General features: G+C 55.8%; 1 protein-coding gene across 1 annotated transcript in view; it reads right to left on the bottom strand.

Moving 5' to 3' along the window:
- The window catches only part of ATP6V0D1 (ATPase H+ transporting V0 subunit d1), a 42,312-nt gene that overhangs the window by 3,538 nt on the left and 15,077 nt on the right, over nucleotides 1-23,697 (bottom strand). Inside the window, exons 2-4 of the mRNA XM_017649261.3 lie at nucleotides 10,183-10,354; nucleotides 2,320-2,498; nucleotides 927-1,006 (exon numbers count right to left, since the gene is read on the bottom strand). Coding sequence (XP_017504750.1) covers nucleotides 927-1,006; nucleotides 2,320-2,498; nucleotides 10,183-10,354 — 431 coding nt within the window. The remainder of the gene's footprint in view (nucleotides 1-926; nucleotides 1,007-2,319; nucleotides 2,499-10,182; nucleotides 10,355-23,697) is intronic.

Genomic DNA, 23,697 nt, shown 5'->3' on the forward strand with positions numbered 1-23,697 from the left:
CCCCGCAGGAGACTGGAGGGCCTCAGTTGAGGCTGCAGCTGAGTATTGGCCACCTAGCTCCAACTAGGGCAAAAGAGGACCCTCACTGTTAAAGTGTAACAGACAAATGTTTCCAGGGTTAGGTCAGCAGGGCCCCTGGCCAGTGCTATCCCTCAGCACCACTTCAGGGCCTGCTCACTAGTGACCCATGTTCCTGGCTAGCCCATCAGGGGTCCTGGCACCATAGCTCAGTACCACACCATGGCGAGAGCCCAGTCTGTCCCAAATGTCCCTCACTGGTCTGTGGCCAGCCCCTTCCTTGGCTCCCAGCCCTGCTCCTAACCTCTTAGGGTCAAGGCAGCGCTGACCGAGGAGTGCCAAGCCCATTCTATCTCCCACGGTCACCAGCCTTTGCCACAGCCAGATGGGAAGCAGAAAGTAGGTGGGAGATGAGGATGGTGGGATGTGGCAGTGGCTCTAGGTCTAGGAACTGGAGAGGGGCATGGGTACCTGCCTATGCCTGGCTGGGTCCCCCTCTGCACTGGAAGTGAGCACACTGTTGCCTCTGATCAAGTGCCTATACTTGCTGACAACAGCCCAGGTGAGGTGAGCCTGAAAGCTACAGCCTGGGTGGTGGCCCGTGACCCTCCTGGATGCAGGGGGAGCGGCCACCCAGGCGCCAGCTCCAACAGGCCAAGCTATAGAGCACCAGCCCCTCCTGCTGATCTTATCTGGGCCTGCCACGGGCGCCTGGGGATGGAGAACCTGTTCCATGCAGCCTTGCACCCATCACGGAAGCCAAGAAAGTAAGGGGATAAGCCCCCAGGATAGGGGCCTAGTGCAGCTGCGTCCTGTCCCAGCACCCCATATAAATCAAGCCAACACGCCCAGGGCCCGCCCCACCTGCAGGCCAGTACCCTACTGCTCCCCACTGTGGGGGGCACTACCTTGTAAAGTGTGTTGCGGATGATCTCAATGTTCATCTCATCGAGGTCCTGCTCTGAGATGCAGTCCTGGAAAAAAGCCGCTGGGGAGGAAAGACATGGGTGTGAGAGGTTGGCGGGTGGACTTAGCCTAGGCAAGAATCCTGCTGATATTCAACCACCCCAGGAGGCCAGAGGGCCCTGCCACAAGGCCCATCTGGCTGGGTACTGGGGGGTCCCCAACCTGGCCTGGGCTATTGCCTTGGAAGTGGCAGAGGCAATACTCTGGGCATGTGTACTGACCTGAGCTTCTCCTGCCTTCTTGCTTTATAAAACTGATTTATAAAAGAGGCGGCCAGCCATAACATGATCTAATCGCCTCTGGGGCAGACCCAAGCTCAGACCATGCCAAACACAGGATTGCGTAAGAGGCTGTGACATCCTTCCTTCTGAGGGGCAGCTGTGGATTCAGGGCCTGATGACTTCTTTGCATCCCCCCAGGAGGGTCTGGGGCCCACATTTGGAAAACCAGCCCCCTCCTTAGGAATGAGTCTGATAGTTGAATAGGCATGGACCACGGTCAGGTGGGAAGTAGAGGCCAGAGCAAGATGGAGTCTTCCCACCCCCAAGCAGCCTTCAGACTCACTGGCCTGTCTCTTGTTTAAAGATGGAGAAACAGAAGGAGCCACAAGTAGACCAGAACTAGCTCAGAGTTACAGAGTCCATGACAGATGAGACCAGCAGGTAGGGCTCAGGCCTCTTAGTGCAGGACCAACTACAGCTTAGAGCCCAGTAGCTCAACCTTGGTGGCTTCCTGGGCACTAGGACTCTGGCTATGAGGGCACCTGCTGGTGACAGCCTTAGTGCCTCCTCCCCAGCCTTCAAGGCAGGCAGGAACCAGTATTGCCCAGGCGGGGCCCTGAAGGAAGTTCCCAGTTTTCCTTCCTTGGCCTCTGACATGGACCCTGCATCCTGCCGGATGCTGCCTGACCTAGCCCCTGGGATCTGCTCAGTAGACGCCAGTGAGGCTGTTTGCTTTCCTCCTATGCCTCATGGGGAGCCAGCTACGCCAGCCCAGCTTAGGGCCGCAGTCTGTCAGAGCTCCCAAGACTCCAAGGGCCTCTCTCTCCATGAGCTCAACCCTCCTTTACCTTCTGAGCATTCAGCCAGTTTCACAAAATCAGATGGTCGGAGCCAGGCCCTGGGGGTAGCCTGTCTGACCCAGCAGAAGCAGTAGAAGACATGGCAAGGAGGAGAGGATGGGGGAGATCAAGAGGAAGACCAAGGGAAGCAGCAGCAGGCAGGCCTCACTTTCTGGCCCAGGGTCGCCCTTGGGGGTCCCTCAAACCCCACCCTGAGGCACTGCCACTGATGGCCACTGCCCAGCTACCCCCCCCGCCCCACCACAGTGGCTCACCCAGAGGCGTGTCCACCAGAATGGCATTGTAGAGCTCAGCAGGTGTCTGTGCAATGTTCACGGCCTCCATCTGCTCAAAGCTGCCCAGTGGGTGGCACTTGGGCACAAGCTCAGCAATAGAGCGCTGGTGCAGGGTGCCCGTGATGAGCAGGATCACATTGTCAATCATGTAGCTGTAACTATGAGGCACACAAAGCAGGCAGTCCATCAGGGCAGCCTGGGGGTGGTTGGAAAGCCTGACAGCACCATGCCCCTGCCTCCCCGACCCCATACGGACCACTAGCCCCTCAATGATGAGCATTCCCTCAAGGGTGCTGCAGAGAAGCACCACTGTCCAGGTGTGCCCCCAACTCCAGCACCAGGAGCACAGCATAGGCATGGCCCTCCCTTGGTGAGGGGGCAGTATTCATGCCCCATAAGTGATTGGGAAACAGGTTAACTACCCCACCACGTAAACAGTGCTCTGGTAGGACACGGGAGCCATGGGCACATGGAGGTGAGGCACAAAGGCCAGCCTGGGGGATGAAAGAACTAGGAGATGAAAGTGTGTTCTAGGAAGAGAGAACAGTGTGTGCAAAGGCCTGGAGGCATCCACTGAGTGATACGCATTCGAGGAACTGAGCACGGTCAGACTTGGCAGAGGGAAGGAACCAGGGTGGTGCTGCCAGCAGGCTGGGGCCTGGAGGCTGGTCCAGCAGGCCTCGTAGAGAGTCCTGACTTCGTTTTGTGCACCAGGGATCTATGAGCAGGATATAAGGGGGCATACCAAGTTAGTTAGGGTTACTCTGGCTGTTGGGTGGAGACAGTAGCTCCGGAGGAGATGACAGGGGAAGGAAAGGCTGAGGAGTAGCTTCTCCGGGGAAGATCAGGGAGGAGCCAGTGGAAGGGCCCCTCTGGAGCAAGGCCCCTGGTCAGGCAGAGATGGGGCAAGTACAGAGCTACCCACTGCAGAGAGAGAGCATGACCTTCTCTGTAGGGACCGAGGCCAGGGTCAGGCATCTCCTAGGACATCTGGAGGAGATCCAGTGACCTGGACAGGAGATTGGGCTCAGGTCAGCCCCAGGCCCAGGCCCCTCCAGGCTCTCCACTCTGGACAGCGCATGGGCAGCAGAGGGGCCTGGAGAGGAGGGGGCTGGGGCAGAGAGGTCCGTGCAGTCACCTGTGTGGGGATGGAACGAAGAGAGGGAGAGCACTCCAGGCCACAGTCAGGCAGCAAGAGCCACAGCATTCCCCCAGGCCTGTCACCAGGGATACAGTCAGGGCACAAGGGAGTTGGATGAGGTTTGGGTAGAAGGACATCCCCCAAGACCAGAGAAGGTGGGGGGAAGCTACTACCCTCAACCAGGCACTGAGTGCAGGCCCTGCCCTAGGTTTTGGGTAGCCAGAGCCACCTGTGATGGTACCTTGAGCACGCAGTGCTGAGGTTGTCCAAGAGGAACCAAGTGGAAAGTGGCCCCCAACACCAAGGGAAGTAAAGGAAGGAGGCAGTGGCCCAGGCCTCAGCTCAGAGGGCTGCCCATTGTGGGGGCTTCTACAGGGCCCTCCAGGAAGATGGCAGGCAGAAGAAGCCACAGCTCCTGTCCCAGCCTGACCCCTCTCCCCGTGCTTGCTGCACCCTCCCCAGCTCTCACCCAGCCCAGAGCCCTGCTGTGACCTCTGCTCTCCTGGGCTTGAGGCCAGGTAGCTGCCTTCTCCTCACCCCCAAACTGGCTGGGTCAGCTACAGGATGTACACTGAAAAGAGACAGGCCCCCCTCCTCAAACTGAGGGTTTTAGGCAGAGTTCATTTGCAGCTGTAAACAAAGAGACCCAAGTGGCCAGCCTTCTGCCCCCAACCTGACAGAGTTGGAAGAGTGGAAAGACCTTGGAGAAGTCCCGCCAGAACTTTGGGCCTTGGTCCCCAGCCTCAGCCTGCATCTTTCCTACCCTCTTGCCCCTAATGCCTCCAGGATCTTACCTACTCCAGGACCTATGCTACACATCACCTCCCACAGCATTCTACCTGTGCCCCATCCATCATGTTCCCTGAGACGGCACAGAGACCCCACCCCCAGATCTGAGGATTTATGCTCACAACCCTGGACAGGGAAGGGGAGAAGAGCATACCTCTCAGACCTGTGCTATCCAATTGATCCCACAACCACCAGCATCCCAGCCCCACTGTCAGAGAATATAAGGCAGAGAGTGCAGACACTAGGCCCTGTCACCATCACATAGAGGAGCTCCCTGTCCCTGTGGCCAGTGCCCACACACCTACACCCATGTCCAGGGTTGCCATGCCCTGGCTCTACACTCCCCATCTAGCCTTGTTTTCATAGAGTGATCTCCACAAGCCAGTTGCTTTTTCTAAACTTCCCCACTCCTTGCACCCATAGCTCAGGGTGTCCACTTATGCTGGCGATAGGACTGGGGTCAGGGCCCAAGGGAGGTACTTGCCACTCCTCATGATCCTGATCCAGCCTCAGAGGAGAGTCCCGTGGGAAGACTCTGCTGTCTGTCTTTGCTGCTGTCCCTCCAGTGATGTGGAACAGGCCAGCTGTGATTCACTTTTCAGCCCTGACAGCAAACATGGGAGCACGTGGTAGCATCCCCTGGCTGCCCCCAGCCTCCTCTGCTAAAAGTGCTAGCTGGGTACCAAGGAAACTGCTAAGCCAAGGAAGGGTTACTTGCAATCACCTAATTTCCTCCTTCCCAAGCTGCCTTCTAACTCAGGCTAGGCCAGCCTTAGATGATCCTGTACTAGGCCCAGCACTTCCCTCCCCCTGGGTTAACGACAAGGTTGCTGACAAGCAACAGTGCCTGCTTTTCTCTCCTGCCCAATGAGGGCCAGAATCCTCTTTCCTGGGAGAAAAGAGGCAGGGCAGACCTGGTAGAGATGGTGCTGGCTAAGCTGTCTGCTTCTCTCCCAAGGCCAAGGCCTTCAGCAAGCAGGGAAATCCTCCTCCTCCTCCTCCTTGCCTGGCTTCAGCAGCTGCCTCCCTGCCCCCAGAAAGCCACTCCACCAGTCCTCCCCTCATTTGGCCTCAAGAAGAGAGAATGAGGTTCCAGCTGGTCAGCATCTCCCTCCAGAGGAAGACAGCTGGGGAGTGGATAGGCGGCTGCCCGCCAGGCCAAAGAGGCCCTCAGGGGGTGGGGGTGAGGGAGTCTGTATTCCTCTGCCCAAAGCCCCTCCCTCGCCCCATGCCTTCAAGATTCATCTTGGGCCCACGGAAGTCTCGGGTTGGAGTTTGGGAAGCCACTTCTTGCCAGAAGTCTTCAGAGCCCCTAGCCAAGCCCTGTCCCTCTGTTGTGCCCTTTGGTGCCACCTACTGGAGAAGCATGTCTTAGATGTACGTTACCATTGTGGCAGTGAGGTTGGCCTGGCACTGCTGAGGAGGCCAGGATGACTAGGTACCCCTGCCAGTCAGTCTATCCACAGTTCCCAGCAGGGGCTGCTAATAACAGTATCTGCATAATCACATCTGAGTCCTGCAGAACCCTACCCAGGGTGGAAATAGAGTGAATAGTGATTTCAAACTAATGGCCCCAGCACACCACCTGTTAAGCCTGTTTCCCCCTGCCATCAGGGTGACTGAAGTGTGGCCCATAGCAGAGCTAGTAAGGCCCTGACCTCCTATTAAAACCTGCCCTTCCTGAAAGGCCCAGTTGGATCCTCCCACTTGCCCTGAGCCTTCTGGGCCTCAAAGAGATCCTGTGTGCTCTCCATCAGGGTCAGGAGAATAGTGTGGGCACTGGCTCTCCCACAAGGCAGCAGCCAGCTCTAGCCCAGGTCCCATAAATCATAGCAGGCCTAGAACCCCAGACTGTAGAGACTCCCTGCTGCTGATGCAAAAACAGTGGTACTGGACAGAGGCCTGGCCAGCCAGGACAGGGAGGCCTAATGAAGCCTGATGTCCTCTGTGACCCAGCAGGGCCCAAGATTAGAGCACATGTCCTAGGGAAAATGGCTAACAGGCCTACTGGGCATGTGAGCCCACTGTCCAGGGACAAAGCCTCCTTCTTGATGCCCACTCCAGGCTGATGGTACTGAGGCCTCTGGCACAGGAGAAAGATGGGACCTCCCCTCCCCCAGGTGGTACAGGTGGCCATGTCCAGGCTCTGCCAGTAGGTGCCTGGGCTACAGGTGGGTGCTGAACACTGGGGACAACCCCCTCCAGGGAGGCTCACACATCTAAGGAAAAGGCCTTTGGGGCCCACCTGGGACTCCCCAGAGACCAGACTCACTTCCACAAGCACTCTCCCAGCTTCCCTTCCAGGACCTACTCTCTGATGGGAAACCATCATGGAATGGCCCAGATTAAGATCCCCACCAAGCCAAAAAACCTAATAGAGGCTCTATTCACACAGCAAGTTAACAACTGGGCCATTGGTACAGTGACATATTACTGTTATCACCTTGAAATTGAGCCGAATCATCTCAAGAGCATTTGATTGATGACAGTCTACTTCAGGGAACCCTCTCCCTCAGCGCCTATCTGCTCCACTCCAGGCAGCTGCCCTCCACTCCAGCCACCCATTTTCCTGAGTGGCCTCTCTAACCCCACCTGATCCTAGAGTCCTCTCAATGCTGGGAAGCCTCCTGTCACCCCTGGCTCCATTTGTGGCAGTTGCCCACAGGTCCCTCCAGGGTACCATGGGTGGCCATGCCACTGCATCCATGCATCTCCCTCCCTTCTGGCACTGGGCCTGGCCCAGAGCTTATACTGGTCATGTGTATTGGCTGGCTGAGATCTACAAAACCACTGGAGAGAGGAGGCACTGAGCAGCTTCAGCTTGCACACCCTCGGTGACAAAGAACTCACCACCCACTGTGGCAACCTATTCTAGCCACGGGGTGGCTCTGAAGGCAATCAAGAGGCTCTGAGGGATGGTGTGCAGGTGGCCTCTCTGGTGGTTCCAACCTCTGCCCCACCTGGGCCAGCTTTGTCTGTGGGCAATGACAGTGTTCACACACCCGGGATGGAGCCTCAAGCTGACACTTCACCACCTGCAGGAACCACACTCTCCTCTCTGGTTATATTCTTCTGTACATCTCTGGGGTGTGGGTCCCCACACTCCAGTGGCACAGGACATATGTGGATGGGGGGAGCTAAGAGAACAAACAGTGAATAGAAAAGTTTAGGCTCCATGAAATAACTTTTTTATGGTGTGAGATTTGAGCTTGTTTAGATGCTGATAGGAACAATCCGGAAGGGAAGGTGGCTGTGCAGACAGGAGTGCATATGAATGGCCGCTGAGGGTTCAGAGAGTAGAGTGAGGGGACTCAGGACATTGGTAGCAAGACCCAAGAGAAGGGGGGGCACCTCTGCCATTGGGTGAGGTTGAGGGTACCAATGAGTGTTGGGAGGCCGACTGGCTTCTACTACCTCTGTGGAGGAGGAGGTGGGTCATCTGCCCAGAGAGAAGGTTCCAGGTGGGAGAGGAATGGTGTTTCAGATGGGGAGGTGGTCTTCCCAACCTTACTGGGGGGCTGCAGGGTGCTAAGTGGGGAAAGCAAGTGGCCAGCTGCACAGAGACAAGTCAAGGCCAGCTAAGCTGGTGAGCATGCAGGTCTGGCAGCAGGGATCTCCCACCCAATGCCAGCTTCCCCCAGCTTTACTCCCAGCAGTGGAGGCAGGGGAGGGCGCCTCCAGGATGGAGGCTTCTGGGATTCCTCCAGGGCTGGGGGGCTGCCAGCTGGGGCGGGACATGAGACAGGCAGCCAAGAGAGCTGTGGATGCTGGCAAAAGAGAGCTCAAATGATGGACCAGGGAACCTCAGCTGGGGAGGGAGGGAAATGAAGACAGAGGGTTAGTAGGGGAGGAAGCAAGGCCCAGTGTCCTGCTGAGTCCAGAACCCACGTCCCACAAGGGACTAAGAGTGGGCTGGAGGGCCTGAGGTTGTGGATAAAGAGGGGGTCCCTGACTCAGCAATTTTAGGGGTGGAGCAGTTCCAGTTGGTGATACAGTCTTGGGCAGACATCAGTGGGGGTAGCTCAAGTGAGAGCAGAGGAACAAGTCACTGGAGATGAGGAGGTCATGGAATGAGCAGCCACAAGCTCAGACAGGCTGACACGTGGCTGCTGAGCTCTTCCTGAGTGAGCACTGGAGTGAGGGGAGAGGAAGACTGTAAGCCACAGTCACCCATGAATGGAAGGGGTGGGGTAGCGACAGCCTGCCGCAGGACAGCACTTGGCTGCTGTAAGCACACTTAGTGTTTGCAGCCAACCTCCAGCAAAGAGCTGGCGGCTGTGCAGCCTCAGTCATGCTCAGAGCCCTCTCCGGTTTCAGGGCCTGGCAGGCCAAACCAAGCCTCTAAGGGCACCAAGACAGACTAGGGGCTAGCTGAAGAGGCAGGTGGCCAAGTGGGCAATGGATGATTGATATCCACCCTCTGACCACTGGCATGAGGTCAGGCCCCCTCTGGCCAGTCTGGTCTCTAGCAAGACCAGAACATTCACCAGGAAGCTGAAGGAGCCTTGTGCAAACAAGGTGAAGGCTGGGCTCTGGCAATAAAGGCACTGCTTCCTGGTATGTCTTCAGCTCTGGCCTTGGGGTAAGGGACACACAGGCCCAGGCCAGGGTTAACTGACAGATGGGACACTGACAGTGTGACCCTCAAGGTGGCAGCAGAAGATACACTCCACTTCTGGATTCCTGTTTCAGTAAGACCATGTGAACTGTAGCTTGATAGGGCCTGGCCCAGCCAGGACAACAGTGAGGTCCCCAGAAAGGAGGCCTGTGGCCAAGAAAGAGCCTGCTTCCCAGCCAAGGCAGGTCCTCTGAGCCCTTTGGGTGTCCCTGTGCAAGGATGGAGCCCTCTGGCTGCAGTCCCCACTTAAGCAAGTGGATTAAAGCAAGCGGCAGCTCCTCGCCAGGGGTGGGAATCAGGACAGGTAGGAGGCATCTAGCCCTGTCCCTGCAGGGACAAGTGGGGCAGGTGTGCCAGGTCCCAACGAAGAGGGTGAGGGCATCACAATCACAGAATGGTAGAAGCTAAAGAGTACCCAGAAGAATGCCCGGAAGTACTTCCCCACAGTATACCCTCACAGCGCACCAACGCAGAGCACATTCACATAAGCCAGCCACTGATCACGCCTCTGCCCGCCTCCTGTGTGGGACAGCCTCCTGGACAGAGGCCTTCTCTTTGTCCACCATGCCCTGGCTCACGGCTCCTAGGCCATCCTGATAGAGGGGCCTTTCTTCCTATTTCCACAGCTTTACCTAACAAGCAGAGGCTGCCTCGTCCATGTCCCCTCTGTGCCTTCAGGTCCCAGGGGCCCTTCCTCCACTCAGCTTCTCCAGGACCTTAGTGGAGGCAGAGCTGCACCCAAGGGGTAGACAATAGAAGCCGGGCAGCCAAGGGTCTTAAGCATGGGGACCTGAGCCAGAATTGGGAAAGGCAGCCAGATGTTCAGCCTCCTTCCTCTCTCCCTGAGAACCAAGGCCATAGTCAGAGAACATGGAGAATGGGTCTCAGCTTGGACAGGAACGGTCCTGAGTGATCCATCCCTAGAACCTGGCTCTTCAGAGCTGCCCCTGGTGCCTGACCCCAGCACGGGGCCCTGGGAACCTGGTGACTTGTTCAGAGTGGGTGCTGCAGGTCTACGTGAGGAAAAGGGCTCCCATCATTCCTGGTCTCCCCACCCCAATCTCCATAACACCAGGAGTGCAGAGAAAGGGCCTTCATCCCGCAGTGCACCATGGAACACTCCTGCCTGTCCAGATTCCTGGCCAGCAGTGAAGCAGCAGGTGAGCCCACATTATGGGTAGTGGCCTGGAGATCTAAGGTGGTTAAATGCCCAGCCCAGCCACATGGCCCAGGAGGACTCTGCAGGGAGCCAGCCTGCCCAGTGGGAGAAGAAGGCACTATAGGGCACACTCACGTAATGAAGTCCAGGAAGCTGGCCAGAGGCTCATAGGCATGGTTTCTCATGTGGCGGAACTCCACCACCATCTTCTCCTTGAGCCGGTCATCGATGACTGATACTGTCAGTGGTGATGCCTCATTGGCCAGGAAGTTGCCATAGTCAGTGCTCTGCAGGTGCAGCTTCAAGTCTGAAATCCAAGGGTAGGGGTGAGGCATGCTGAGCCTCCTCAGGTCCCCAAGGCCCCATCCCCACCCTGACTCTGGACCCCAGTCTCTCCTCCGCAGCTGTATCCTGCTGCTACCCTGACCTCCTGTCCCTGCTTCCACCTCCCCGTTGACTCAGGGCCTACTCCAGGGCAGTCAGGCCAAGGCCCTGGAGATGCCCCAGACCCTCAGACCATGAGCCAGTACACTGGCCCCAGAGTCCAAGCATAGGTAGAACTGTTCCCCCAAATGACAAGAAGGACTGGGAAATCCCAAGACAAGATGCCATTCACAACCCACAGTCTTTGAGGCCCTTCTGCATGGAGGGCTCTAGAAGAGCCCTCACCTAGAACAGAGTAAGTCCTGACTCAAGTGCCTCTGGGATTGAGAAGCAAGCCAACATACCCCAGGCAGGAACAATGAATATGAAATAAAGGAGATGCTACAAACCATGGGAGTCAAAGGGAGGAAGCACCAAGACAGGATGATGCATGCCAGGCCAGCCACAGCAAAGGGCAGGGCCAGGAACATACAAAGGAAGCAGCTCACAGGAGGGCATGAATGACAAGTGGCTTGGAGGGTAAATGAGTGGAATGAGGTGGGGGAAGAGGATACTGGGAGGAAAGACTGGCATTGCCCTCAGAGTGGCTGGAGGCAGACAGGCTCCCCTGACTTCTTAGGGATGGGGCAAGGGAAAAGGTAGACAGGAGAGGTAGGAGTCAGCACCCCAACAAAAGGCGGAATACAGGGCAGGTGAGGCCCTGGGGCCAGGGCAACCACCTAACAGTCTCCCAGCTTTCACCCCCTGCCTCCCACCCCTAATCTATGCTCTACCCAGCAGCCAGAGCCATCTTAAAACAGTTATCTGCTCATCCTCACCACAGGGCCTTTCCCTGTCCCCTTGCCTGGAAAGTGATGAACTTCCTTCAAATGGCCCCTCTTCAGAGGCCTCTCCAACAGCCCCGGCACTCTGTCCTGTCACCCACAGCCCCAGACTCTGCCCTGTCACTTGTGTCACTCTTCCTCATGATGCTAACCCACTTAGCACAGGACACATAAGCACCGTGGCCGCAAGGACTTTTGGTCACTACAGGATATCTTAGAGCCCAGAACGGAGTATGTTCTGGTGTGTTTTCATGCTTGGTAAATAACTGTGGAATGAACAAAAGACAGGAAAGGGCTGGTGAAGATAGCAGGAGGGTTTACTCCTGGACACTGTGGCACGATAGCAGTATGGAGGGCAATGGCTGAGAAGGGGCCTGTGAGAGCGTGTGTGCACGCGTGCGTGCACGAAGATCCGACAGCGAGGCTGGCTTCTGCTGCAGTGGAGGTTGCCAAGAGGATGACAGGAAGACTTACGCTTGTGAGCATTTCCACAAGCCCCTCTGACCAATGCTCCCTGTGTTTCCATGCTCTCCTGGGCAGCTAAGAGAGGAAGGGACAGTGGGACACATAACCCTCTAAGGCTTAGGCAGCCCCTGTGGTGCCCCTCTTCCTGTATACCATCAAGAGAAGAATGCTCCCTGCCTGGAGCCAGGCGTGCTAAAGGAGAGCTGGAAGAGTATGTGGAAGGGAGGGAGGGAAGAAGGGAGGGATGTGCACACTGCTAGGGCAGATCCTTCCGGCTGCATCTCTGAGCGGTGTCCAGGGGCGGGCAGCATTCCTGTCCTCACAGGTGGACAGTAGCCTTGAGAGGTCTTCAGGAGGCCTTCACTGTCTTCAGCCTTCACCATCGCTCTACCATTTATACCTACTTTTCCCCCGTGGCCACCCAAAAGGCAGACAGAACTGAAGGCAAGGTGGGACAGGGAGAGGCCACCAGCGCCCTGCTCTGCCCCATGAACCCTGCTGCCTTTTTGCCCAGGAGGTGTGTACACTTCTGTGTCCTCATCCCAGGCCATCTGCCAAAAACCCCTGTCCTCCCCATCTCTACCACAGTCTGGCCAAGGCCCATCTATACCTGGAATAAGGCACAGGTGAGAGAAGGTCCTTTGCTCTGTAACACTTGTGTTGTAATATCTGACTACCCATTTGGTTGTTACAGAAAGTTTTTAAATGTAATTGATGGCTCTCTCTGTAACAGTACCATAGCCTGTATTTCTACTTCTGGTAATGAGCTTGAGTGCTAGATTTCAATATCCTTAACCCTGGGAAAGTGCCCAATTCTTTTCAAAAGAAACATGGTTAACTTGCACAAAATGATTAGCTTTGAGAGATCATAAATGCCCCTAAAGTGGGTGTTGTGGGTATAAAACAAACAATGAGAATGAATCAGTCCCTCTTACAGTAATGAAATTATCTACTTAATTTATCAAGTCATGTTCATGCCCTGATTTTATATACTTGCATCTATCAATAAACACTATGATACTTAAGGGAAAAAAAAAAAGTGGGTGAGGATTCTGGCCCAGGCACAGAAGGTGCTCAAATTCCTCGGTAAGGGCAGCAGACAGCTGCTGGAAGGCCAGGCCAGAATGTGGAGTCCTGGGTCAGTCTGTCTGTCGCAGCAGCTGCCAGCCCAAACCTGTCCATTTATCCACCCGGCCACTGCAGCCAGCAGCAAGCCCATCTTAGATGATGAGATCCCTTCCCCTCCAGCTAACGGCTGGGTCTAGAGGCCAGGTCAGATGTACAGGGCAAATCCAGTCCCCTTGGCAGGGCCCCTCATGCTATAGTCTTACTATTCTCTGGGACGGCATGCCCAGGTGCTGGACTCCAGCCCCGCCTCCTGATTCCTACCCTCTGAAGCATCCTGGTCCAGGCTCCCCCAGGCATCCTTGCATGTGCTGCTGGGAGGCTTCCCTGAGTGCAGCCACCTCCCACTCCAGCCTCACTCCAGCAGCGTGCACTCCCTCTGCCCTAGCCTCAGCCTTTGCTCCACATGGCTTCTCTTCCTGGGAAGGCTCACTCAACAACTTCCCCACCACCAAGTTCCCTTTCCCCTCCCCAGCCAACCCCAGGTGCTGGTCAGGTAGAACTCAGCACCCCGACCCAAAGGGGAAACCAAGACCCACTCTAACTGGAAACAGATGGGGCCCTGCTGAGTACTCAGCCCTCTGCCAGGAGCAACCTGTGTGCTGGACCTCCCAGCCACGCCAATTTCAGACTCAGAAAAGAGAAATAAGAGGGAACATGAAACTTGAGGGCAAGGTGGGGACAGGGTTCCACAGTCAGGTACAGTGGGGTCAGGATGTGGGTAAAGCCTGGCAGATTCTGCCTGTCCCCAATTCTGGTCTCTCCTCCCTGACCCTTTACATCCCTAACCACATTCTCCCAGAGCCCTTGGTCCAGGACAGGCCTTTCAGATACAGACCCAGCTGCCCAGACAGACTTCAGTCCCAGAAAAGCTGGCAGGTGGCAGGGGAGTGAGCGGCACGGTATGCATACCCACTCCACAACCTTGGAGGCGGCCTGAACACTCATGCCCCCTTGACGGTCATGGCTCAGGGATAAGCCCCTCCGGCATCACTTGCGGACGCAGCCATTCCTAGGGAAGCTAGAAACGTGTATGTGAACTAGAGGGGCAAAGCTGAGTACACCCCCTGCCCCTGAGGCATAGCGCGCCCTTAAAGCAAACCCCCCTGAGCCTTGGCTGCAGCGTTCTGCTGACGCCGCATCTGAGGAAGCAGCGGCTCCCAGTGCTGCTGGAACGCAGACGGTTTCTGCTGGTGTTTGTCAAATCAGAGCAAACCCGGGAGACTCTACTGAGAACCCTGCCCAAGGCCTGAGGAGTCTTCCTTGCTAGGAAACTCATTTTTTCAAGTCCCCAGGGACGATGTCAAAGGGCCATTCCAGACCACTTTCCCTGGCCAAGCCCCACATCTCCCTGCAACCCAGGGAGAGGGGACAGTCTGCCAGCCAAGAAGGCGACTTGGAGGCAGGCAGGCTAGCCGATCCCTCAGCTCAGACCACACAGGGCTTCTGAACTCGCTCTGACCCTGTTCAAGAAGCCTGGCGTCCCCACCCAGTGGCTGGCAGCCCCTTTAGACAGTCCTCGGGGCTGGGACAAGGCCCTTTGGAAACCTCCCCCTGACCAGCTTCCTGCTGAGCACTGCAGAGGAGGGGGTGTAACTGGGGGTGGGATCTGAGCACAGGAGGAGAGGCCTGGAACTTGTTGAGAGCTTCGTGGGAGACACGGCCACCCAACCCTGGCCCAGCCCGAGGGCAGCCAAGGACACCAGGGGCTCTGGGAGGGCAGGGGTTAGTTCTGCTCTGTGCCCTGAGCTCAGCAGCCTCACAGGCTCAGGAACAGCCCCTGAGAGCCCAGACATGCCTGGGCTGAGGCATGAGCAGTGTTCTGTTAGCACAGACTTAGAGGACCTCTCTGGTCTACCCACAAGCCCAGCTGTCTACCCTAAACCCTCCATCTGTGGCCCGGCACCAGAAATGTCTGGCCAGCTTGGGATCTCTCACAGTGAAAGACTTCCTCAGAGGCTGATTCCTCATGTCCAAAAAGATGCTACTCCTATCAGGAAGTTCTCTCTGCAGCCTGACCTAAACCCCTCCTCAGAGGAAACCCACTAACTGCTTCCCAGTGCCTCCAGCCTCTCCTGAGGACCTCAGGCCTGCTCCTCAGCATCCCTCACCCTACCCTGGACCTTCCATTACCTATTCTGCTCCCCAAGATTATCTGTCCCAATGTTCTGGTAACTCTTCCCACAATTCCAGCTTCTGGCACCACCTGGGCCTCCTTCCTGCCATGGTGTCCTTTTGCTGGTCTCCTGACCCACATCCTGGCTCCCTGCTCCCAAGTCCACTCTCCACACTGTCACCAGAGTGAAGTCCTCCAACTCCAATGTGTCATTGTCACCTTTACTCAGTGGCCTCAGTGGCCCCAGAGCTAGAGCTCCTCCTCTCCACTGTCTGTGAGGCCTCATGCCCTCAGCCCTTGAATCTCTGCTCTGCCCGTGTTGCTCTCTGGCTAGGGCCACTTGCCTGTGATCTCTGCCCCAAGCAAGTGCTCCAGAGAAGTCCACCAGATGCCCTAGGGAGAAACCCTTGAAATGCAGGAACTAGAGCTGCTTCCTCAGGTCCAGGCAGAAAAGCTGGGTTGGGAGGGCACATCTCCAGCCTGGAAAGTACGAGTCCTGCCCTCCCTCCTCCACAGGGCACCACTGTCCACCTTGACAAAGGTTGCCTGTGTCAGAGGTCACTGCTCCAGCTCCAGCAGGGTCCAGCTGACCTCTCTCAAGGTGCCCAGGCAGGATGCAGCTTACCTGGCACAGCTGTTCCTCCCAGGGCTCACAGGGCCTCACCAGACTCAAAGTGACCCCATAGCTTCTACCTGTCCCTCTACCACCCACCTACCCCCCCACCCAGGTCTTCTGGGCCAGGACCCCTCAGCAGCAAAGCCTGGTCCCAGCTGCACCCCTGATTACCACTCCAGTCCCTGATTAGCAGGAGGGCATGGGGGTTCCTAGCTTGACCAACGTTCTCTGATCTCTGTAGGACAAAGTGTGGGCCTAGCAGCTAACCCCGGCTAGGCCTTGAGAGGTGGTGGCTGGGCAGCCCTGGCTCCCATCTGCTTCCTGAAACCTTTCTCAGATCCTGCCAGCCCTGAAAGTGATCCTTCAGCCCCTCCAGGGCTCCCAGGGGCAGGTAGCATGCAGTCTATGCAGCCCCTGAGCCTCTGCAGCCCCACCCCAAGGGCCTCTTGGCCCATCCCAAGGGTTGGTCTCACACTCCACCAGGGGCTCAGCAGGCACAGAGGCAGCCTCTGGCACAGTACACTAGGCGGGGCAGCCCCCTGCTCTAGACTCACCCACGGCCTCATGGCCCACATAGGGGCCTTGCTGGCCAGCTGGCCACGGCAGAGTGAGACAGGACAGTGCGTTCCCAAACTTCACTTCTGCTTTTCCAGAGGTCACTCAACGATGCTCTCCTGGGGAGTGCAGGGGTTTTCAGGAATTGTGGCCCGCTGAGTGAAACCAGATGTGGGGCTGTGCTCCCTAATGCCTAGTGTGCCCACCATGCCACTCTGTGAGGGTGGCAGGGCCTCAGAGCCTGTTCTACCACTTCCCTGGGCCCAGGTGAGGGGTCTGTTCTGAAGGTACTGGACCTGGGCTCTATCTCCAGTGCTCATTCTTCCCCAGAAGCTCTCTAATGCTGCAACTTTCAGGGTCTCAAAGCAGGGAAACTCCAGACAGAGGGACAGATGTGGACAGATGGCCAGGCTGGTGGCCCAATGGAGCCACAACCCCACCTCAGATAATGTGCTGTGCCTGTCTCCTCCCCATGCTCTGGGGCTGGGTTAGACCTCTTCTCTATATTGGTTCCAAAGCAGATGTGTGCACTGGCTGCCTGGCTGGCTCTGAAGGGTCAGATTACCACATCTGGAACTCCCAATGTGGGAGTCACAGTGTGGAAACCATTAACCCTGGGTTTACCTGGGGCCTGTGGCACAGACTAAGCATCCTCTTCACCCCTAGACCTCTGCCAGGGCCTGTCACAGGCTCCCTGAAATCCTCATGTAACACCAACTGACTAACCCTAGTTCCAACTCCTCCTATCAGATTCCGGCGCTTCCCTCCTCCCTCAGGTACTGCTCGCCATTCCCCATCCAGAGCCTTGGCACTGCCTGCCCCACCAACTGAGGTATCTGGTCTCTTGCCGTGGCCAGTACAGGTCCACCTGGCATCCATCAGTCAGTCCATGCCACAGCCCAGCCCTGCTCTGCAGCCCCATTTTGCCAGATCATTGGCTTTAGGATGTCGCTCCTCAGGAGGCTAAGTGAGGCAAGGCAAAGAAAACAACTTTGCAGGAAAACTGAAGGACCAAAACAGCAGCAGACTCACAGAACCCAAGAAGGGACTAACAGTTACCAAAGGGAAAGGGACTGGGGAGGATGGGTGGGAAGGGAGGGATAAGGGTGGGGAAAAAGAAAGAGGGCATTACGATTAGCATGTATAGTACGTGGGGGGGCATGGGGAGGGCTGTGCAACACAGAGAAGACAAGCAGTGATTCTACGGCATCTTACTATGCTGATGGACAGTGACTGTGAAGGGGTATGTGGGGGGGACTTGGTGAAGGGGGGAGCCTAGTAATCATAATGTTCTTCATGTAATTGTAGATTAATGACACCAAAAGATTAATGACGGCTTTGCAACCAGTGATCTGGATTGCAGTGCTGTCCCACAGCTTGGCCCTGAGCAGCCTGTGGCATCTCCTGGACAGAGGCTCCTGGCCAGTCACCTGCTGAAAGGCCCTGCAGTCCCAGCCCCCACAAGGCACCCACTGAACAGACACTGAACAGAGGCAGTGTAATCCATGGAGAACTGGGCACAGCACACCATCACTCCAGGCGAAGAGGACCCCACCCAGGGCTCTCCAAATAACACCCTCAGCCCCAGTCAGTCAGGTGGTCTGTGTTCTCGGCTCCAAGGCTGCTGCTCAGGCTGTCCTACTCAGCGCTCTACAGGATGCCACTGCCCTTTCCAAGGTCTGTTCCGGCCCTTCCCTGAGGCTCTGACACGTCCTTCTCGTCATCACAAAGGCTGCGGGGTCCTTGAGCAGCACAAGCATGCAAACACCCAAGCCCCACTTGGCTACCTCCTGGGGAAGGAGGAATACAGCTAGTTCATAATCTGAGGCTCCTGTCCCCAACCCCAAGTCCCACCTCACCTACCAGCAAGTTCACAGAGAGTTTGGGCAGCCCCAGGGACCCGGACAGAGGCTAGGATCCAACTCTGCACCAGCTGCAACACCCAGAGCTGCTGCCCTGGGGGCCTCAGGAGAGGCGGAGCAGGGACAGTTGAGGGCAGCTCTTGCTCTGTGGGAAGCCCCTGGGCTGGCGGGCCAGCAGTCTTGGGAAGAACCTGGAGTCTACTCCTGGCACAACCACACACAAGTAACTGGGTTTCAGCTGGTGAGGCAGAGTCCCTGCAGGGAAAGGACAAGGAGTTCTCCTTCCTCGGCCCCTGGACTGGCATTTTATTTCATGTTGGAGGCCCTTAAGTGAGGTGAGGCATTTGCAGCAGAGGGGGTCCAGCTGACACCAAGGGCCAGTGGCACTACCCACCAGCGTATCAACAGATATGAGAGTCAAATGGGAGTGTCACTCCCCATGTCCAGAAGACAGCAGGATGTCTGACCTGGGTTCACCACCCTTCTCCCTGTTCTAAGACAGGTGGCAGGTGGTGGCAGAGCCGCACTTAATTGCCCTCATGCCTTCAGGAACACCTTGTCCCTGCAACTGGGAGAATGAAAGCATCTCTCACATCCCATGAGGAAGTCAACCCATCCAAGAGTCAGGAGGGTGCCAAGGAGGCAACGGTCCCATGTGCCAAAGGGAGGGGCAGAACTGGTTACTGCTGCACCCAGGGCAAGTTCCAAGAAGCTTTCCTCTGACTGAGCAGAGATCCGCCTGGACAGCCCCTCACCAGGACATCCCCACCCAAGCCCTAAGGCTCCACAAGACTGGCATATCCCCTGGGGGGCAGCTTCCCTATGTTCCCCTGCCACAGCCCAGCTGGAGAGTCAAGTGAGCCAGCCTCACCCTGGGAGGCAGGAGCCACACCTCTGCTGCTGCCCTGCACTTTGACCTTGAGCAAGCTTTTTCTTTTCCAGGCTTGCCACCACAGTATAGAACTTATAGGTTGGAAAGGATCTGGGGCTGCAAGGAAGAGCTTCTTTCCATTTTCCCAAAGATGAAAATGTGCCTGGGTGTGAGTGAGAGCAGAGAAGTGGTCCAGTGTGGCCAGGTGCCAGGCAGCCCCTGGAAGGCCAGCTGTAGCCTGTACCACCTGAGTGATCCTGTCAGTCCTGATCTAGGCTCCTGTTCTACACGCACAGACATCTGGAGGAAGGACAGTAAGGAAAGCTAGAGCTCACTTGGACTGGGGATTGGCAGTTTTAGGGCCCCCAGAGGCTGCTGTTCACAGTGAGACTGAGCCAGGTCAGGCTGGATCCTGGCTGGAGCATTCTGCCAGATCCACAGTGCCTAGAGCCAATGCTATGGAAATACTCATTTTGCTTAGACTTAGGCCCTGTGGATGGGCTCACAGGATCAAGTTTCATTTGGTATTGCAAACCATGTTGGTCTCAGCATGAAGCCTCATGTCCTGTAGTTCATACAAACTGGACTAAGCAGCCCAGGCCAGGAGTGGAGTCGATCCATTCCATAGCCGTGCCCAGCAGAGCCAAGAGGCTTGGACCAGGTAGGAAGCTACAGAAGCAGGAAGCGTCTAGGCTGGTCCTGTATAGCACACTCAGCCCCCTTTACCCGCCCTGCTCCAAGGCCTAGAGGGATGTGCAGGAGAAGCAGTAACATGCCAGACTGAGTATGATCAGCACTGTGGGCTGGGCCGGCCCTGGCAGAAGCAGGTCACCTGCTAGGGCGTCTCAACAGCAGAAGCTAGGTCCAAATGATAGAAGCCAGCGGAGGAATGAAGATGACAGGGCGGCATGGAGCCTGGGCCAGGCCCAACGGATAACACTCATTCCGTACCAAGGACCTCCATTTTCCCCAGGCCTTGTCACATGGTAAGTATCTAGCTTACAGCTTAAAGAGTTGAGAGTGGGGAGGATGGGTAAGCTACAGCTCGTGACCTGACAGCCTTAGGGCTCTGAGTGCCAGGTTATGGGGTCCAGAGCACCCATATTCCTTAACCCCTAACCCTTTAATTGCCAAGCTAGACACCAGGCAGCTAGGCCTGGGAAAATGGCGAGGGCCCCAGAAGCGGGGCTTCCTTCATCTGGCCACCCCTCCTGGGCTGGGTGCTATGCATATGGAAGCATAGTTCAGGCATCCTTAATTGAACAAATGAAGGAATAAATGAGGGAAAGGATCAAAGAATGCAGTGATTGAACAGAAGGAGCTCAGACAGGCATCAGGAGACCCTAGGCAAGCCCTTGGGCCTCACCTGGCCCCAATTTCCCAGGTAACATAAGGGTTAGATAAGGTTACCTCCAGGGGCCTGGCCAGTTCTGACACTCTCTATCCAGATCACAATGACTCTCTGCAATCCTAGTGCTTGAGGGCCACTCAAAGGCCTGGGTACCAATGAAGCAGCCTTGGCAGATCTGACAACAAGTGCAGGGGAAGCCTGGGGGTGTGGAGCCTCAAAGCAGCCATCAGAGCAGGGGCAGGCAGGAAAGGCCAAGTTGCAGCAGTGAGGACACCATAGATGATCCTCAGAGGGGAAAGCCCCATCCACCAGGCAAACATGAAGCCTTACTAAGGTCAAGGCCTAAAAACCATTGCCTGAGTGACCAACAGGAACATGGTTGGGGCAGGCACTCAGGACCAGGCCAGAGTTGGCCAGGAAAGCAGTGCCAAGCAGTCAGTCAGGGCTGTTTCTCCACATCCCCCTCTCCCCTGCCAAAGGTCTGCCTGTTGCTCCTCAGGACCACCCACATTCACAGGGCAACAGCCCCGGCCCAGAGCCTTGAGCTGCAGGGTGCTGGATGCAGACAGGCAGAGCAGGTGCCAGATGATGGCAATGGTAGCCAAGCCTAGTAAATGCCACTTTAGGGCCTTGATTTTCCTGCCTCTCAAAGAGGAGGAAGGTCAATATTCTAGTGCAGGATAGATTTTTTTTTTATCTGATTTTTAAAAGAAATCAGTCAATGAGTAGGTGTTGGGTGAGACAGATGCCCATGGAGGCCAATTGAAAGGCCCCCAGTTTGGGTGCAAGGTGGAGGAGGAGAGTTGTCAAACACCTGATAACCCTATTCCCATCACTACTGTGTGTACCTGCAGTGCCTGCAGAGTTTGGGGTGGCCTGGTTTGGGCCTCTCCCAGAGTCACCCTCCACACATGTACATGTGTGTCACGCACACTCCCACATCTGCCCGGGAGAGCTGGAGGAGGCTGAGAGGAAGAGTCCATTCTGCAGATGAATTTTCCCTCTCTTGATGGGTCCCAGGTGGCGGGACCAGAGTGGACACCACCTGAGGAAGGGCTATGCTTCTGGGAGCCTGGGAAGCCTTGAGCTCCTCGGAGACTCCAAGCCCCCTGGTTCATGGCTACTGCTCTGACTCTGAGAGCTGCCAGCATGACCCAGGTAGGGGTCAATCAAGACAGCTTGATAGTCAAGGCCAGAGCAGCCTGCACTGGGCATCAAGATGGAGAACATCAGGGAATGTCCCCTGGCCTTTCCCATCCCAACCCAGGATGCTACAGCACAGAGAGGTGAGGGTGGGATGCGATAGACAGGAGACACTGAGCCAGGGGCCCTACTTAATTTGAGGAGGCAAACTGGGACTTGGGTGAGAGAAGAGGGCCCAGAGCAGAGTCCTAAGAGATAGTGGCCTATAGGCAGGTGCTGTGCAGAGAAGCAAAGGAGACCCACCTTGGCCGACTCACTGGTCCAGCCACACCCTTTCCCTGCTCTCTTGCAGCTGAGAGGTCCTGGTGCACCCCCTTGTGGCCAAAGGGAGAGACTCCACTCCAGCTCCCTGCGCACCCCTCCAATTTGATCACTGCCTCAGACTCATGGTCCTCATCTCCCCTAGCCATCAATCCCTGGGGGAGTAGGCTGCAGGCCACCACAGTCACGCAGTAATGTGTCAGAAAGAACAAGGAATAGGCCCTAGTTGGACATGGGAAAGGCAGAATGGAGACAAGGTGGGCTTGAGTCTGGTCATGAGGGTCTGAACTGTCTTGCATCAGTGAAGACAGAGCCTTCTGAGGAGCAAGACTCAAGAGGATGTAGAGGAAGCTTGGCCATCCTTGCCATCCTCATCTGTCTCATTCTCTTCCAGCCTGGTCAGACCCTCCCATGTCTCCAAATCCCTGTACCAGTTCTCAACCCCACGTTGCCCCATTTCTACTGCCTAATGCTGTATCTTTAAAAAGCAAGTATTTAATAACCCAGAAATAGGACTGTCTATGACACAGTGCACCCCCCCAGGATGGGGGCCTCAAATTCTCTTCCCCCATACTCCAAAGCCTAGTACCCTGCCAGTACCAATAAAGTTGTCATTCACCCAATCATATACATATGATTCAGCATCCACTCTGGCTAAGCACTGTGCTGCTGAGTCCTAACAGTCTGCAAGTGATTTGTTTCATTTTACAGGTAGACAAGTAAGCTTCCAAGTAAATCACACGCTTAACGACACACACCTGGCTAGAAAGGGAGCCATGGTCTGCCTGATGCCTGGCCTCACAAACAATTCAAAAGGTCCTGGCGACCCAGAGAGGCTCTGGGGTCCTGACCCTGAGCAGGCACAGATGATTTATGAGAGGACATTACATCATGTCCTCGCACCTGTTCATTCTTAATGTGGACCCTGGTAACAAGCTGGAGTCTGACAGCTCAACACAAAGGCAAAAAGAAAAAAAAAACGGTCTGAGGTGTTATAGCAGGTGCTCTGACCACAGCTGGAAAGGGGAGTGAGAGGCCTGATGGGACCAGGGACAAAAGTATTGGAGGCAGACCTGGTTCTGTCCCACCTCATTTCAAGTCTGAGAGCCCTAATGCAGGAGTTCTGCTATGTTCAGTGTGTGCTTTTAAGAACTTGAGAAAATGAGACTAATATGCTCGAGAAAGGTTTTACGCCAAATGTTTAAACTAAGGTGTTGGGGCCTGTCCCTCTCTGGTCACCTAGAAAGCCTTCTGTTCAAGAAGCCTGATGGCTGACATTTGCCTAGGCTTAGACCACCTCAAAAGGCCCTGGGCACAGGTATAGAGACCCTGGTTCCGCCTCAGAAAGCAGGGCCAAGAAATCACTGAGTAAACCCAAGAGAAAGTGACTAATCACCCACCAAAGCAAGTTCTCACATGACTCCTGGGGCAGGGCTATGAAGCAGGGGTTATCAGCTCCTGTGCAGACTGTTACAGCACTGACCATAAATAGCTTCCCAGATAAAACCAAGCTGAAGTATATACCAATGCAAGATGTAATCAGCAAAGTGAAAAGCAAGAAGTGGGGGTGGGAAGGAGGAGACAAAGGAAAGAGGAAAATAGCCAGGTGAGAGGTGAGCAGGGGAGCTGTACCTAGACAGGGGCCCTGGGGCTTGGGCCTGGGTAACATGAAGTGTCCAGGCCTGGCATGGACCCTCAAGGACCCCCTGGACTCTGAGTCCTCAGGTGTAAAGAGAAGAGGCCTGAGGGGGGTTCCCTAAAACTCAGAGCAGCCCTACAGTGCTGCAAACTAAAATCTGGAAGTCAAATGCTGGGGGTCACCAGCAAGGGTCCTGGCCTGGATGGTGGCTTCTCTTTACCTACCCACATGTTCTCATTTCCCTTATTTTAGATATCTTTGTCCGGTGTCAAATTATCAAATATTTGTTCACTGTAATACATTCAAATAATGGAAGAATACATAAAATAAAAACTGGTATGTTCCCTCTCCCAGCCTCTCCAATCCCTCTCTCCAGAG

The sequence above is a fragment of the Manis javanica genome, chromosome 17, assembly GCF_040802235.1.
Source record: "Manis javanica isolate MJ-LG chromosome 17, MJ_LKY, whole genome shotgun sequence".
NCBI lineage: Eukaryota > Metazoa > Chordata > Mammalia > Pholidota > Manidae > Manis > Manis javanica.